This window comes from Cydia pomonella, chromosome 1 (genome assembly GCF_033807575.1).
Source record: "Cydia pomonella isolate Wapato2018A chromosome 1, ilCydPomo1, whole genome shotgun sequence".
Lineage (NCBI taxonomy): Eukaryota > Metazoa > Arthropoda > Insecta > Lepidoptera > Tortricidae > Cydia > Cydia pomonella.
The window spans coordinates 29,791,592-29,809,008 of NC_084703.1; the positions used below are offsets into that span (position 1 = coordinate 29,791,592).

The 17,417-nt window shown below is 37.3% G+C and overlaps 3 protein-coding genes across 3 annotated transcripts in view; 1 reads left to right on the forward strand and 2 right to left on the reverse strand.

Annotated features, from left to right (window-relative positions):
- LOC133528098 (protein takeout-like) overlaps positions 1 to 4,294 on the forward strand; it is a 19,118-nt gene extending 14,824 nt beyond the window's left edge. The window contains exons 3-5 of the mRNA XM_061865322.1: positions 2,115 to 2,248; positions 2,489 to 2,638; positions 2,887 to 4,294. Of these exons, the coding sequence (XP_061721306.1) occupies positions 2,115 to 2,248; positions 2,489 to 2,638; positions 2,887 to 3,038 (436 nt within the window). The 3' untranslated portion in view covers positions 3,039 to 4,294. The remainder of the gene's footprint in view (positions 1 to 2,114; positions 2,249 to 2,488; positions 2,639 to 2,886) is intronic.
- Positions 4,227 to 17,417, reverse strand: part of LOC133530028 (uncharacterized) — a 24,260-nt gene continuing 11,069 nt past the window's right edge. Inside the window, exons 9-18 of the mRNA XM_061867836.1 lie at positions 15,422 to 15,659; positions 14,739 to 14,872; positions 14,316 to 14,456; positions 13,562 to 13,698; positions 10,316 to 10,436; positions 10,140 to 10,229; positions 9,299 to 9,446; positions 6,521 to 6,654; positions 5,391 to 5,543; positions 4,227 to 4,719 (exon numbers count right to left, since the gene is read on the reverse strand). Of these exons, the coding sequence (XP_061723820.1) occupies positions 4,568 to 4,719; positions 5,391 to 5,543; positions 6,521 to 6,654; positions 9,299 to 9,446; positions 10,140 to 10,229; positions 10,316 to 10,436; positions 13,562 to 13,698; positions 14,316 to 14,456; positions 14,739 to 14,872; positions 15,422 to 15,659 (1,448 nt within the window). The 3' untranslated portion in view covers positions 4,227 to 4,567. The remainder of the gene's footprint in view (positions 4,720 to 5,390; positions 5,544 to 6,520; positions 6,655 to 9,298; positions 9,447 to 10,139; positions 10,230 to 10,315; positions 10,437 to 13,561; positions 13,699 to 14,315; positions 14,457 to 14,738; positions 14,873 to 15,421; positions 15,660 to 17,417) is intronic.
- On the reverse strand, positions 12,595 to 16,188 carry LOC133528089 (uncharacterized). Its single transcript, XM_061865309.1, has 5 exons — positions 16,008 to 16,188; positions 15,422 to 15,659; positions 14,739 to 14,872; positions 14,316 to 14,456; positions 12,595 to 13,698 (listed from the first exon to the last, which is right to left on the reverse strand). The coding sequence occupies exons 1-5, from the start codon at positions 16,129 to 16,131 to the stop codon at positions 13,547 to 13,549; spliced, it is 789 nt and encodes a 262-aa protein (XP_061721293.1). The 5' UTR covers positions 16,132 to 16,188; the 3' UTR covers positions 12,595 to 13,546.

Sequence of the window (17,417 nt, forward strand, 5' to 3'; positions counted from 1 at the left end):
CGAACCTCGAATTCTGAGATTTTTCGCCTAAGCTGCAATTGTCCTTAGCACAAATTTTATAAACCGCCCCCGTCAGCGCGACGGAGATATTTACCTAAAATTCTTAAATCTGAGAATAGGCTCAAATCGAATTGTGAAATTAACTTGCTCTCTCAAAATAACTGATTGAAAAACTGCTTAATTGGACCATCCAATTAATCGCAACTTTTAATAACAGAAAAAATGGTTACTTACCTACCCAAAAACATTGTTATTATTTTCATGTTTATTTTGCGTACAGGTAACTACTACAAATGATTTACATTACGTTTGCTATTGCGATGTGATTTCTGCAAAATATGTTGCAATGCGAATAATCTGGTACGTTGTAAACTTGAACGTTTATTCTATTTTAATGAGATAAGTAAGTTTAGGCAATTTGATATTTGACATAACAATACATTTGTATTTGTAATCTCGTTCATATTTTGCGCATTTGGGTCGTTGCAATTTTCGCAGATGTCGAGCTTGCGCAAACGTCGAGATCGCGCGTAAGATGGCTTGAGCGATTGCAACGCTAGGGACTAATCACGGACGGGCACACACCGAAACTATCAACGCACACGCAATGTTAAAGTAATCTTACTAATTAGGGTTGACGGTTTATAGTGCCTTGGTTCTTTACTTAACCATACATTTCTGGTACCTGGCTTTTTTCAGTTATTCTCGTAATTCGTATTTCACAGTGATTCGTGTATATGATTGTACAGTAGGTAGGTAGGTATGTATGTACTAAAATACATTTCATATTTTTGCACCTGTTTAGTATGGGCTGTATAAGAGAGGTATGGGCATTGAGAATGTCATCTCGCTTTGTGTGGTAGGGCACAGCACAGCAGATGTCATTACAGATCTAGCCAAATAACAATAGACCCTACTCAGTGTTGTGTTCCTGCCGGTGAGTAAGGTTGCCAGAGCTCAATGAAGGTGCGTAGTGTTAGGGTCGGCAACGCGCATGTAACTCCTCTGGGGTTGCAGGCGTACATAGGCTACGGAAACTGCTTACCATCAGGCGGGCCGTATGTTTGTTTGCCACCGACATAGTATATATAAAAAAAAGTAAGCGCGGACTTTTGAGGATACATTAAACAGTGGATAGTTCACAATCGTACTAATTACGGCGAAAATTTTTGTTGAAACTAGTACCATAGTGCGCAAATAAAGGTCTATATTACGACCATATTTTCCGCATAATTAGTACGATTGTGAACTATGGTGACGATATGAACATTTTGCTGATCGATTTGTTACATCCGTCTGCCAGAAGGTTATTATATAATTTAGAATAATAAGTATCTAGACGCGGCAGCGTGTCAAGCCAAGTTCAAGCAAAGGAACTGTCTAGCCAGCGCCAAGTGTAATATTACATGAACCACTTGGTTCCACTTTTGACCCTTCTATAACTCAAAACCTCTTTAACGTAAACATATAAAACTACGTGTGTTTAATTATATCCATAAGGATATCTGGAAGCCCAAATATCGTGAAGTTAGCTCAAACGGTTATAAAGATATGAAGGTCAAGAAGTCATAAATTTTAGCACTGACTGACTGACATATAGTACCTAAATCTAACCTACTTCCAGATGACCTAGAAGGATGAAATTTGGAATCCGGCTCGGTAATTGTGTGTTAGCGTAGGATATGATCTAAAAATAAAAAAATGTTAAAAATAGGGTGGATCCCCATAATTTTTTTTTTCATTTTAGTTGGCCATTGACTTGGCCAGTTTTTACCAGAATTAATATATTTATTATGTTGAATAACTTTATAAAATGACTGATGTAATGAAAACTGGCAAAGTAAAATCTAACCTACTTTAAGATCTCATTTTTTTTAATAACAGCAATTATTATAGGTATCCAATAAAGCAAAGAAATAGAGTTTAATACTAGTTCATAATGTTATTTTTTTCCTATAAATACATATTTGGATTTTGCATAGAACTTGGCACTCATTTAGATCTTCATTCTTTTTGCGGCGAAGCCCACAGCCAAGCATAATTTTTGTATTCAACTTGGCTCTCTTTTTTTACATTTATATTATTGGATATGAAAACAATAAAATTGGTTATAGATCTGACCTGAGTAAGCTGCGCATTGACATGGGGCTGGTGCTCCCGCGCATCGAGATCACGGGCCGCTACGAGGTATCGGGCCAGGTGCTGCTGTTCCCCGTGCGCTCCCAAGGAGACTTCTGGGCTGCATTCAGTAAGCACACACTTGCCTTCAACGTCTTCAACATTTTTAACGTGCAGATTTGCAATTCGTCGGTGCCTTATTTTATGCACTTTTGTTCCTCGATACTTCGAAGACAGCTATACCAATATGACAAAAATTCGTTATTTATTTGAAGAGAAACACCTTCACAGTTGGTCCAGTTGTTATCAGTAAAGTATCAAGGTTACCTACAAATAACACTTACCACAAAGTCGCAAAACCTTGTTATAGTCGATGTAGCCGCCATCGCAAAGGTGTTTGGCAAGGAGATCGAGCGAGACAACGTCAAGTACATGGCGGCTGACCGGCTCCTGGTCGACTTCAAGCTGCGGAACTCCCGGTTCAAAGTGCGGGACACCGTCAATTATGGAAGCGTCATTGGTATGAAATCTATTGTATTAAACTTGTAAATATTGTTCTTACACGTTGTCCTAAATATAGTAAACTGGTGAGCGACGAAAGCAACAACTGTCACAATTAGATGTCCCTTTGGTATCGTGTCATCAGTATTTATTGCGTTGCATCGCATCTCATCGCTTTTGTCGGTTGTAACCCCAGACAACGGGTCACATAGCCTTAGGCTTTTAATCTCTGAACTATCTGAAGTTTGAATTGTACCTAAATTTCAGGCGAAGCAATGAACCAGTTTCTGAACAACAACGCGGCAGAGATCATCGAGGAGATGCGACCGGCCGCCAGCGTGTCCATCGCCAAGCATTTCCAGGCTTTCCTCAACGCCGCCTTCACCAAAGTGCCCATCGACGTCTGGCTCAAACCTTAATGAGCACCATAAACATGACAATAGAACGACATTGTTCGTAGGTCTTTAAGTTTTCAAGTGACTGAAGTGGCTTCAGTTATTGGCATTAGGGGGGCATGACATGGTGTCCGAACTTAACAGTTAAGTAGTTAGGTATCTATTGAATTGTAATTGGTCGGCGTCCAAAGGAGGATTGTTCTGAAAAGAATATCAAACTATCGATATTTTGATTTAAAAAAATCTCCTGTCTTTTTTCTGAATACCTCCTTACAATGTTTCATATGCTAATGGAAATTTCCGGATTTAAAACTGTTGAAATCTGAGAATATTTTTGGTGACGCTAGTCCAAAGATGATTTTATTTATTTTCGTAACAATAGTATCTATTGTACCTACTTCTAAACTGAGGAACCGCTTAGGTGTCTTAGGTACTGAATTGCATGTTTATTTGCCGTTATTTCTGAACTTAAAACTATTTAGTAACAAAACATATTTAACCAGTATGTATAATACACATACTATTATTGTATGTTTATATATTGATTATTATGTACTAGACTGCAGTAAATTTATAATTGGTATTACCATTACATTGTAACTACTTAAGGCATTTAGGTCTGAAAATCCGATCTCTAGATGGGGTTTTCAGAGCATGACCAGTCCTAGCACGCAACCACAAAAGGGTGATTCTGACTAGCGAGGTATAATCAGTATAGGCCGTTTATTTTTAATGCATTTAAGTGAGTAAGTACAACAGTACTTTAATTATCTAACCATAAAAAAGATTACTATTAGGCTTTCAATATTATTGACCAGATAACACGAACATGGCCAATATTTTTCGTTAATAGCTTAATGTTTCTCGGTTTTGCAAACATGTTGAAAAATGTTAAACACGTAGTGATTAATATTTCCAATAGAAACTGTTTTATTAATTTTAATGTTTATTTTAGGTACAACAATGTAAAAAGGTAAACGACTATATTCTAAGAAGGGCGTTGGCATACTGTATGTCCTTGAATTATAAGTATTATTTATTACTTTCCAGTATCCTAGTGAATACCTAAATAAGTATAATTCTGACTAGAAAGTAGAGAAAATTAATATAATATGTAATTCTAATTTTAAAGGAAATGTACCTTGTTAGATTGTCAGCAAATGGTTAGAAAAATATGTTTAGTTGTTATAACTAAATAATAAACATACAAAAAATATTTCGAATCATTTATTTTTTAAATTGTGATCTTAACCTAGGTAATAAATAAACAGGTACTTGTACTGTGTTTTTGTTAATTAAGTTTAAGACATTGTAAAATACAGATGGCTTACGTAAAAGCAGAGCTATCAGAAGCCCCTTTCGGCTTAGGTTGGTGGAGTGTAAATAGTTCACCTAATTTGAGCTCAACTATACTTAAGTTAAAATTTGAGGGTAGGTAATTAACGGTATTTTGTGCAGTAAATTTGTCTAAATGGGTTAAAGCAAAGTGGAACGACTTTTAAGGAATGAGTTTGTAGGTTGATGTGGTATGATGGTCGGCGGTGGGTGTGCGGTCAGAGAACCAGCACGTCGTCGGCGCGGAGCATGCCGAAGGCGTGGTCGGCCAGCGGCTTGAGGAAGTCGCGCAGAGCCTCCTCCAGCGGCGTCTGCAGCTCCTCGGCCAGCTTCTGCCAGTTTTCATTCAAGAACTTGTTCATGGCGTTACCTGCGACACACGCACACAAAGGCTCACTCACAAGATACCAACTTCAACTTTGTTTGAAACACAAACAATACAACATTTCTCGTAGGTATACTTAACTACCTAATGTTACTTTGGCAGAATAGCTATTTACGAAATTCGCGTGTTCATTTAGACCCGATATGCCCAAATAATACGTATTAAACATTCATGTGAACTAATCATAGTAATCGTGCAAGAAAACATACAGTAAGACCAATATAAGTCTGCAACGCAATAATTTGACAGCCAATTAAAAAAACTTTATATACAGTGTGTAAATTCAATAAGGGCAAACCTTTAAACGGTGGTTAGCATAGGATCTAAGAAGAATAAGTATTGAGATAACTTTCGCTTATAAATACAATGAAAATATTAACCGTACAAAATAATTCGGCCCACAATGTAAAGCAACACACAAGTTACGAGATACGAGCTTTTTATAACTGTCAACGCTAGTTAACAGTTATTATAAAAGCTCGTATCTCGTAATATCATATCGAAATGTCTCGAAATGTTTGCAATACATTGCTGTTCGGAAAATTAAAAAAAAAAAATTACCTATATTTAAGTAGAAGTAGAATCACTCATCCCTTTTTCATACCTATTCCACCTGACCTTTAGGAAAAAACTAATAATTTATAGTAGATACGTACCTAACTCCCCATCTCCACCAAAGAGGTTGTCGAGCTGCAGCTCCGCATGGCCGATGTGGAACTTGACGGCCAGGCTCTCGCAAGTTAGCGCGTCCGGCGCGCGCTGCCGCGGCGCGCGCCCCAGCGAGATCGACACCATGGCGTCGATATCCGCTGCAATACAACACGATATATTCGAACAGTTCTCGCATTCTGAGAAATACTAGACAAACCCCGCTAGCCAAACACAACTCCGGCCTGTGCACTCTCCCATTATTCTCATTCATGCTTATTTGTTTTAAGTTATACTCGTACAGGCAATTGATTATTACAATTCAATAAAACTTCGTCATTAAATAAGTAGGCACATGTAATACATAAACGGCCTAATGGCTAGTGACACCGCCTATGAAGCCGATCGTCCCGGGTTCCAATGCTGGTGAATGAGCACGAATATTTGTTCCTGAGTCATGGTTTTTTCTATGTATTTAAGTATATATAAATATTTATAAATTATATTATATTGACCTTACTGTGGGACTTATTTATTTTTTGTAATAATGTCCTATAACATTTATTGATTTATTTATAACAGGCACTCATTTTTGTGAGAGCGCCAATAGTCCGAGACCGAAATGGTGCGTGTCGACCGAGTTAAACAGTCTACTTTTCATTTCGATACGAGGAAAGTAAAATACATGTGTATTGAAAAAAACTTTGACTAAGTATAAACTTATAAAGTATTTCTTGAGAGTACTTTCAATTCACAATTTAGGTAAAATTATAGTGATTTATGGAATGGGGAGCTAAATATCAGAATGTAAATTGTAATACAATTCTATTTAATATCAAATTTTGATTGCTTATTGTAATATAAAAGAAAAAAACGTACTTGGAATTCTAGGAAAGTAAAATGCCCTAGTGCAGAAACGTATCATAACAACAACAACAACTTTTTTATAACAACAACGACGCACTTCATGAGAAATTAAAACATTTTTTCCGCCCATAAAGTGATATTTAGAGTTCTCATCGACCCCCAGCTAGCGATTATCATCGCAGTGGAATAATCAACTAATAACAAGTTGATACATTTACATTTTTATTAAGGGACCTGTCGGATTTTTATATAAAGTATATACAGTGCTTACCGTACTTCCCGGAGAATTGTCCCTCTCCTTCGATGGGCAGCATCAGCAGCTGCCCCGATAGCTTGTAGTTGCCCTTCACTCTCAGCTCGGGGATGTACAAGTCTGACACTATTTTATGTTGTTTAGAGTCTACTCTAAAATTAAAACAAAAGGTGTTATAGCAAACAGTTTGAGCTTCTTATGGGGACGAATAAATAATGTAGTAACTTTACTATACCTATGTAATCGTATGTCTAGTATCTTATCTTACATCAATCAGCGAGTGTGCATTATGCTCGGAAAGGTTCAACGTAAAAATAGAACGAGAAGTTCTTCATTATGGTCAAAATCAAATTTAAATAATCCATATCATTACTGTGCTGTTTTAGCGGACGAGAAGTTATTACTGTATTGTTTTTACCTTTATAAAATATGTACCCACAAAGAAAAATCAATGCAAGGTCAGCAGTCATTTCAAACTATAGGATAGAGTGAGATTGGAAAATAAACCAACTTACATGTATAGTTCTTACGAGACCGTCGACCGCTTAATAAAATCAAAGACTACATAACTTATATTTTTTAAGGATCTCAGGCGTGCATATACAACTTTTTTTGTACAATTAAATTTTATGTACGTATATTGAATGGTACTGAATGGCAGCGTGAGTTGTGCCTTTAACTTTTAAAAAATAATTAAAGAAAGAAATTGTTTTTGAAGTTTTTGATGTGAAGATTCGAGTGTTACCAATTCTGCAGATACTCAAAATCTATCTAAGGTGCGTCCAGATTGCCCGAATGCGCTGCTCACACGAAGCGCACGCGGGGCACGAGAGTTGCATGTACAAAACATATATGTGAAGCCAAAACAAAGTTTTAGCGTTTCAGAGAATTTCCTAGAAAACCTCCGTAAAACCGATTAGATCCTGAAATCTGCAACTAAAAATCCGTATAGTAATTTAATCCCTGTTTTCGGTTTTTCAAGCAGTATCTTTTAAAAAAATCTTCTTAGTTACACGTATGAAGTGCGCCCCCTTAAAATATGTTTTATAGGTAATTTTTTACTTCTAAACTAAGTAGCGGCTCATAAAATACACCTAACGTTAGGATGGTTCACGTTTGTATATGAAAAATTCAAACTCTAGGTAGACTAGCTAGAAGAAGCGGCACCCCTTATTTTGTTACTCTTATTATTTTGATAAAATACGCGCCAAGTTTTGTAACTTCATCTTAAATATAAGGGAATGGAACCGCTTTGACGACCGGTTTGGCCTAGTGGGTAGTGACCCTGCCTACGAAGTAGACATGCGCGAAACACTTACGAAGCTGATGGTCTCGGGTTCAAATCCTGGTAAGGGCATTTATTCGTGTGATGAGCATGGGCATGAGCATATTTGTTCCTGAGTCATGGGTGTTTTCTATGTATTTATAAATATTTATATATTATATGTATCGTTGTCTAAGTACCCTCAACACAAGCCTTATTGAGCTTACTGTGGGACTTAGTCAATTTGTGTAATAATGCCGTATAATATTTAATATTTATTTATTTATTTATATTTAAATGTTACAAAGTTGTATAAAATCCTGAAAAATAAATTTAATGTTTTTTATTTATTATTTAAGTGGTTGTTTTCAAACTGTTTGAAAATGCGATTTATAAGTAAAACCATTATTTGTTGAAATTTAAAAATATAACTTGAAAAATTATAAAAAATAGAAAAAAATGTTTTTGTATTTCAAAACTTATAAACAAATGTGAAATGAAATGTGTGAATAAACACTATGTATAGTGTGATAACAGATACTTCGATAAAAATCTAAAAATAAATACTCATTTTGGATTCCATATATCATAAAAAAAAATTCAAAGTGGTTGAACCCCCTTGCAGTTGAAATAAAGCTACAAACTTGGTATATCATACTAAATCAGCATAATAAATGTAAATAAATAAGGGAATGCCCTGCGGAAATAAAAAAATTTCGTACCTACGTTCTAAATTTCGGTTTATTATGTCTTATAGTTTCCGAGTAAAATCTCTGTGACATACAGACGGACGGATTCCGTTTATGTCATTTTGGCTACAAAGCCCTAAATATACCAACAAAAAAAAAATGGTGAAAACAAAATAATGTTATACAAATATATAAATACATCTATATAAGTGTTAACAAATTAGTTACCAACATTTTTACAGCTAATAACCACTCGGCTCCTGGAGTATATTTAAATATGAAACATTATAGGTTTTATGATGTTTTTTGGAGCAAATTGGAAAAGAACTTGCTACGCAACACCCTGTTAATAATATAATTAAATGAGAGATCTCATTGAACTCTTTCACAGGCCACTTCACGTTGGTAAATCAAATGACACGTTGACATGACAGAAAGTTTTTTAGATATTATTATAATTTTTTTTATCGGTAAATGAAAACATAAAAAATTATATAATAAGTTCTCTTAATTTCTATATAAAGTTAATTGTTTTAATATAAAGTACCATCTCTTTAAACATCGATAGCTAATTTGTTAGCATCTTATATAATGCCAGTCTCTTTAAAGACGCTATCTGTTGTTAAGTTTTTCACTATGCTACGATCGTAAGGCTACGATTATTATAATTGCTACGCTTGAACAAGTTATTGTTGCGCCAGACATACGCGGTTTTATTTCGGAAACGACAATATAAAAGTTGTAGGGATATGCATTCCCATTCCGCAAGCAAACTCGAAGCGAGATGACTTAATGCAAGACAAGTTATGTAAGGCGACATTTCAAATTAGAAGTGTTACATACTGGACGTCCTTGACGCGCATGGTGGACGGGCCCCGCACGGTGACATCGGTGTAGGAGGAGGTGACGGCGAACGGTCCCGCCGCCTGCTGCACCGATAGCGCGCCTACCACCAGCGGCTCGCACGCCGGCACGCCGTACTCCGGTACTCCTGCGCCAAGATATCGGTTCATTGCGCACAAAAATAGAATATAACAAAATTTCTTTATTTGGTAATTGACAATACATGTATATATTTATTAATTAATTCGCTCATAAATTAATTCGGCAACTTTAAAAAAAAATCATTGATGTCACGGGGGACCGTAGGGCTGGCTCCTTCCTCGCCCAACGGATCGGCATAGCGATCCAAAGGGGGAATGCAGCCAGCTTTATATATTTTGCAAGTTTTAAATAAAATAAAAGTACAATCGATATAAAATAAAAAGAAAAAGCCGACCAAGTGCGAGTCGTACTCGCGCACGAAGGGTTCCGTACCACTATTCAAAGAAAAAAACGGCAAAAAATACACGTTTGTAGTATGGGAGCCCCTCTTAAATTATTTTATTCTGTTTTTAGTATGTGTTGTTATAGCGGCAACAGAAAATCATCATCTGTGAAAATTACAACTGTCAAGCGATCACGGTTCTTGAGATACAGACAGACAGACGACAGTGGAGTCTCAATAATAGGGCCCCGTTTTTTACCCTTTGGGCACGGAACCCTAAAAAAGATATGTGAGGCAAGCGTCGGTGCGAACAATTAATAATATTAAGTACCATTTCGTTTTGTTTGTTAAAGGTTTGTTGTGAAATTGCAGGATTAAAACAAACATGATTTATATCGGAGTAGGTACTTTTATTACCTGTAGCTAATTTCGGGATGTAGACGTTGAGAGCATCGCGTAGACAGCGCCCTAGCGCCTTTTCCTCGCGAGGGCACACGAACCCGCCGACTGAAACACACACATGCAGTTACTTGTCGTCACAACGGTGACATTTCACGCTAATCTTTAGTATAATTAATTAAATTGCACATTACAGTTCACGAAGCCTTTGTCTATTGCTGCAAATACTGAACTGACTCCACTAAAGAGCCATATTAATTTCCACATTTTAATTAAAAAAAAACTGTGTTTAATGAAAGGACTTCTTCGCTCAAGCTAATAAATAATAAAGAAAACGTGATGATAAATCATGATATTTATCTTAAAATAAGTTGCAATTTAGTAATAGTTATGGAAGCACTATCATTAGATCTTATGAAATGATAAACTCATCACGTTTTATTTTCTGTAATAAAAGAGATTAACTTCTTTTATTTAATTATGATTGATATTACGCCATTGTTTTGACCAGGTTACCTGTATTAAAAATGTAAGCATACTTGCAAGTTTAGATAATTACCTGGTGTACGCCTACCCACCGCTCATGCGCGCAAACAACCACGTGCATTTTAATCATGTGCAGCATTTTTTCAGAACTCTAATATCAATGAATATCTTACGAGTACCTAGGGGTTTCAACCAGCGTAAGAGATAAGTGTAAACAGTTAGGTATGTATAAGCATATATACCGGTCAATCATTACACTTTTTTGAATGATCCCGAAATGTGAAATACTGATCAGGGAGTGATCTAGTTTTTCCCTAACCACATAACGATATTTGCTTTGTGTACCCACCTACAGTGTCCAGTACAAGGTATGTAACCCAAGCACAGACTATTCTTCAAACAGTTTCGAATAACAGAGTTTGTGGCGTGCCGATAATATCGCCAAATTGTCAACTAAGTAGTCTCTGGTAGATAGGTTTGTTAGGTTTAGGTACGCCTTTAGATTCACTATTACTACCCACGTGTTTCTATCGTAGGTAGATATAATATGTATGGTATGTATATGTATGTATATAAGTATCCTACTTCCCGGTGTTTTGATTTAGCCGTATTAAAATACCTCGTCGGTGGCAAACAAGCACAAGACCCGCCTGATGGTAAGCAGTCACCGTAGCGTGTAGACGTCTGCAACCCTACCTTATTTAGTATCCTTATGGTAATTTGATGTCAATGCATACATGGAACTGATCTGATAATGCATACTTAATGTCTTTGACCACATTAAGTATGCATTATCAGAACTAATACCTCGTCGAAAAAACGTAATCTAATTGTGTTTGGGTTTATCACAAAGAAAGATCCCAATCGACAGGCTAGCTAAGGACACAGCTAACGATAAAGGTGACATTCTGATATCAATTACAGCTTGCGACATTTCTGCTGCGGCATAACCCCGCCGCTTGTGCTGTATGCGTCAATCTCCATGATAAAATGAGTCACGTTTTTCGGCCGCATTATTTACTTCCGCGATTAGGACGTTAAATCTGTCACTAATGCAATAAACGAAATTGACAGATACAACGGCGGCATCAACATCGTCGCAGTAATGCAGCTGCAGTTGCTATCCGAATGACACCTTCCTAAACGTGATCATGACATTAACAAGCTTATACCTACCTACCTAATAAATTACATCCATGACCATGACGCTGAACGATGGACCCCCATTTAGAGTAATTTGAGTAGATAGCTGGTCGAGTGAATAAGGTTAATGAGGTTACCGTAGTTGGATGTTTAAGGGAGCGACGTAAGTTTGGCCCTCGATGTGGAGTGGCTGTGGCGTCAACGGGCCCGTGTCCATGCAACACTCGCTCAATTTGTTTACCCCGTGTTGCAGAAGTGTGCCGCGACCGCGCCGGCACCGGTACGGTTACGTCACCGACCGTTACGTTACGTCGTATTGACTGCGCTAAAAACATCTCATTTTGATTCACTCTTGCATGATGCGTCGGGCTACTGAACCCTGCTAGAGTTTGATCCTGCCAGTTGAACCAAACAGATACAATGGCAACACCTTTTTAGCTCTTTTGAATTGCAATATGTTTGTAATACTTACAACCTTGTCCCATTAACAATTTCAAACCTAACATACTCGTAACTAATGTCCAATAAGAAGTTTCAAGATGTGTATTTGTATAGGTACATACTTAGTGCTGTCATGTATATCGCTTTAGATCATACATAGTATAAAGTCGTTGTTACAATAACCACTGTCAAGCGGTGCCACGATAAGTAATTAGAGTCCTACCAAGCTAGCTGTGCAGACTTCCAATGACAAGTTTTGGCAGTGCCACGGTCGGAAAATATGACGGTTATTGAAGCTCAAATATTTAGTCACGTCAAAGTCGGGACAGAGTCAGCTTACAGACTCTAACGACCTTTGTCTTACCTTTCTTAATTTCATAAGGTTAAAAATAATACACTCGTATCGCAGTACCATTTTATTTAAAATCCTAAATTCATAGTTCAACATTACAATAAAGCGTTAACTTTATAAATGTATAATACACATTGCGTTAAATAAACAGGTACCTACATACTACAAGTAATAAATAATGTTAAACACTTATGGCGTTATTCATAAACGCATTACAAGCCTGAATTAGCTACGAATTGTTTGTTTTTATATTATTTGTATGGTACACCACATATTGAAAAGAACAATACAAAGAGAACACAAATAACAATTAGGTAACAACAGGCGGTAGTATCGCTAAAAAGCGATCTCTTCCAGACAACCTTTGGGTAGTAGGAAACAATAACTGTCATTTTCACTTATGTATTTCTAAGAAAGCGATAAAACATAATTTAATTATTTCAGGCTCGTAAAGTCATAACGTTTGCGTATGTTTAATCGACAGTTCAATAATACCCCTTCACTAATTCGGTGTGTGTACTAGGTATATACGAGCTTTAAAATATTCACTGTAAATATGTATAACACATACATTATAAAAATATGCATGATTACTATTTTTCCTTCGCTAGAAATAAAACTCAAAGTCATCTGATTGTCTCTGGAAAAACCTCCAGAATACTAAATGCAATTACTGTTTTATCAGTTTGTGTGTATTATTCGGCCTAGACGTGAATAAATTCGTAACTTTGACTTTATCTAGCCTTAATAATGTTTGTTATTTGTTTAGTGAAATAAAAATAATAATTCATCACACATTCATGCATGCACATAGGTAGGTACCTACATACCCACACGTGCAGCCCGCCACGCCACGGCACACATCGCCTCGGTTCACTAGGCCCACGACGCTACGCTGTCCGGTGTAGTAGATTCCGAACGGCCCCAGAGTTATAACAATAATAAAAATTTTGAATGCTGTAGCACGGTGTCAATGAGGCAGTACCAGTGTAAATGAGAAGTGCTAGTTGGGGAAGACGGAGTCGGCAGGGAGGTGCTTGAGGAACTTGTTGGCCACGTCCTCCAGCACCATGGCCAGCGCAGTCTCCAGCGCGGGCTGCACCTCGCCCGCGATGTCGCCGGCGTGCATGCGCGCTATATGCTCCGTTATCATTTCTGAGAACAACAACGTGATAGCTTAATACGTGCGAATCAACGTAAATTTCCTCTAAATACTTGGTATTAAACTGTTTTGAATTGCAGCTTGAGGTTGCATAATGGAGTTACAGAGCGCGTCAAATTAATTTTCATTGTCCTCTTGGGTACGTATAATCGATGTAATTTTGTTTCATGGCAGTTAGCTATATTATTTGCCTAGCAATTGCGTAATATTTAGTGTGCATTACTTATGTAGAACAATTATTAATGAATAGTCATTCCTAAGTAGATGATAGCATATATATATATATCGTACACTCAATAGGATCGAATAGATATATACATTTCTATTTAGTGGTTGATTCGACATGATGAAATAATATGTAGAACTTATGGTTAATTTCCGATAGGAATGGGTATTTTTGCCCTACCTCTAAATATAGAAGAAAAAAATGGATACAATCTCTTCAATATAAAAAATGCATCGCGGTAACTTATACATTTGAAATGCGAACATTCTGTGTGTTGTGTAGATGTGACGTTTACTTTAGTAACTAAATATGTCCCCAAATATTTATTTATTTATACTGGAGCTTTTATTGTTGAGGAGCGAGGTTGTGTAAAGTGTTTGCTACCCATTTCGCCGGTGGAGGAGTGCGCGTCCATGAGGTCGGCGTGCAACGGGCCCGCGCAGCGCAGGCGCACGGCGGCGTCGCGCACCACCAGCCTCTTGTGCGCGCGCGCGCCCACCGCCTCGATCGACGCCGTGCACTGAGCTGCTCATCAACAGGGGAAAAATATATTATTCGTCAATATCAATTTAAGGATTTGCGTTCTCATTTAAAACCTACATATTATCATGATTTCCGTGATAAAAACTCTAAATCGGGACAAAAAGTGGACAGAGTTTATTCTGATTGTTTTAAAGAAAGACACCGTTTAAAAACTGACCTGGATTAGCGCTGAGTTAAAATCCAGCATATGGAATATTACATCTGGTCTTATGAATATTTTACGAATGTAGATGTAATGTAATTCGCCTGATTCGGAATACTCACTGAAGTTGACAGACATTTTCCCAGTAGATTCAACGGGAAGCATTTGGAATTCCCCGAGTATCACATACTCGCTAAACATGGCCAGAAGCGGCAAGCTGATGTTCGTGGTGACCTTCAGCTCTTCCGGGTAAACACTGCGAAAGAGAAGCAACTGCACTACGGATTGCGGGCTCCGGCATGGCAACATCGACTTCTTACTTAATATTTTGGCGATATTTTAAACGATGACGACATGCCGGATTTTGCGTTCACTGAATCACTACCTACTCAGTACTAAACTACTACTTAATAACTATGAAATAATAAATTCGGACGTCAAATTACAGCAAAGAATTATTAGGTACTTACCTATCAAATTTCGCAAAGGCTAGTTGGATTCGCAATTCAAAACAATTAAATCATACGACGATACATTATTAGTATTATTACCTACATTTCTCTAAACTTAAAGCAAATTAGCCACATATGTGGACATAGATATTTGTTAACTCACATTTTGTCAAAAGCTTATGTGGGTTTCTATATCAGATATTAGGTACCTATTCTAACAAGGTAACCTTCCAAGGAAAACACAGCCAGGGTAAGAGATACTTAAATTTCTTCTTCCTAATTGTATTGAAGAAACACGATAACATACTCGTATATGTAGATCAAATGTGGATTATCGTTTTCAGGGCACTTACTCTAATCGGTTGAAGGAGTAGTCGGTGAGTCCGTGGAGCGTGACGTCGGCGAGCCAGGCGTCGTACTTGAAGCTGCGCGCGGACACGTTGTGCTGGCGCAGGCGGATGCTGGGCACGCGCAGCGGCTCGAGCGGCTGCACGCCAAGCGCGGGCGCGCCGCGCGCCAGCACACCGCGCGCCGCCGTCGCCACGCGCTCGATGCACTTGCTCACCGCCGGGTCCCTGTAGTGGCACTCCGCTAACAAAATCGAACATACTTTGTATTTAAGTCCTTTCAAACAAAATGCTGACAAGTCAAAACCCCTGGGACTTAGAGGTGCAATTGATAGTGCGTAAAATTGTAGCCGTCTAAAAATCTGAAAAAGGGGATCACGGGATATTATATTAGCATCGACTATTTATTTGCCTATAAATATGGAAGATTCTATTCGAAAATTAGTAGCACTAAATTACGTGAACGTTTTCCCAAATACCTAAATACAACGCAACGAAATCGAAAGGTAATATTTAGTGATGGTTAGCCTTTGAATTAAATAAATATTGTACCTTTCCAATACCTATGTGTAATGTTGTTGTTTAAACTTACATAAAGGGTTGTTTTGATGATCATCAGTTCCCGTGGTGTCGTTTCGGCCAGTAGGCAAGCGCCTCCCTCTGACACTTACAGCACACACCGCGAATAAAATTAACTTCATCAATATTAACCCCATGTTTCATTTAATACGTAGTGTCCTATGTGGTTTCAAACCTGATCTAAGACATTTATTGAAGGATTCGGTATTTATAAAAGAAGAAAACTAGTTTAAGTACAGTGCGGTAAGCCATATGTGGAAAGGATTCAACCTCGCCATTAAGGTCTAAGGCAACTTGATTGAAATCAATAAGTAAATTGCATGCATACAATCGGAACTTGACAACGGTAATATTCTTTGTATATAATGTTTTTACCTCACCGGAAGATCAGCGCTGACTTTTGGCTTAGCATAGGCTTATTAGTAGGGATTGCAATCCGGTCCGGCGGATCCGGTAATCCGGCCGGATCCGGCACTTTTCAGGAGCTACCGGATCCGGTAAAAATCGCCGGATCCGGACCGGATCCGGTGAAATAAAAAAAAACGCCTAAATACAGCAGTTTTAGATAAGGAAAAGGCGACGGATGAGAGGGATGAAGTTGAACAGAGCATAAAACGAATGAAAAAGTTTAAATTTAGTTAAATAAAAATATATATGACGATGACTGGGAACGAAGTTGCCTTTCATGTTGGTGGCACGATATGACGATTACATAAATACTGTTATAGAAGGAAAAATTAAAGGATGGAGATGCTATGGAAGGCATTTGTATGTAATTTATGCTAAAGAGAAGGTTAATGTGGTGATAGGAGATTAAAAGTAAACAAATGAGCAGGATTAAGTCGGCGGTACTCAACCGACTAGAGTTGGGCTAACCAATATGTGTTATATGTGTGAATGAATATATGATAACATTGATAATCTTTAGTTTACTCCGATTTTTTATATATATATATATATATATATATATATATATATATATATATGATAAAATATTGATTATTTTCTATTCAAATTTAAGAGAGAATCTTTTGTATTTACAATTTCATCCAATCTTATGCAATTTCCTTCATCTCCTGGTACATGCAACTCTACGTCTAGCCAATTCTTTATTTAATCCATGTAACTATTCTTAGGGAGTCTCTTTCCGCGATGGATTTCAATCCTACACTCTATTATTTTGCGCATGAGATCGTCGTGTCGTGCGTGTCGATAGAACAATGTAGTTTTCTGTTTCATAAGCGCATTGTAATATGCCTACTTGAATAATAAACTATCTTTATCTTTATCTGTAAATTAAGAAAAATTTAAATTTTTTAAATCATACAGTCTCCTACTTTCCCGGGCAAAAAATGAGGGCAAATTTAATATCATTTTGGTCAATAGTAAAATATCTTATTTTCTTACTGGAATGGATGTCAAC

What these genes read in the sequence shown, in the direction of transcription:
- LOC133528089 (XM_061865309.1), bottom strand. Translation starts at nt 16,131, where the DNA reads ATGGGGTTAATATTGATGAAGTTAATTTTATTCGCGGTGTGTGCTGTA. An exon ending in TCATCAAAACAACCCTTTAT is followed by an intron (nt 15,660 to 16,007) that starts GTAAGTTTAAAC and finishes CGATTTTGTTAG; the next exon opens with CGGAGTGCCACTACAGGGAC. An exon ending in TACTCCTTCAACCGATTAGA is followed by an intron (nt 14,873 to 15,421) that starts GTAAGTGCCCTG and finishes TCTCTTTCGCAG; the next exon opens with TGTTTACCCGGAAGAGCTGA.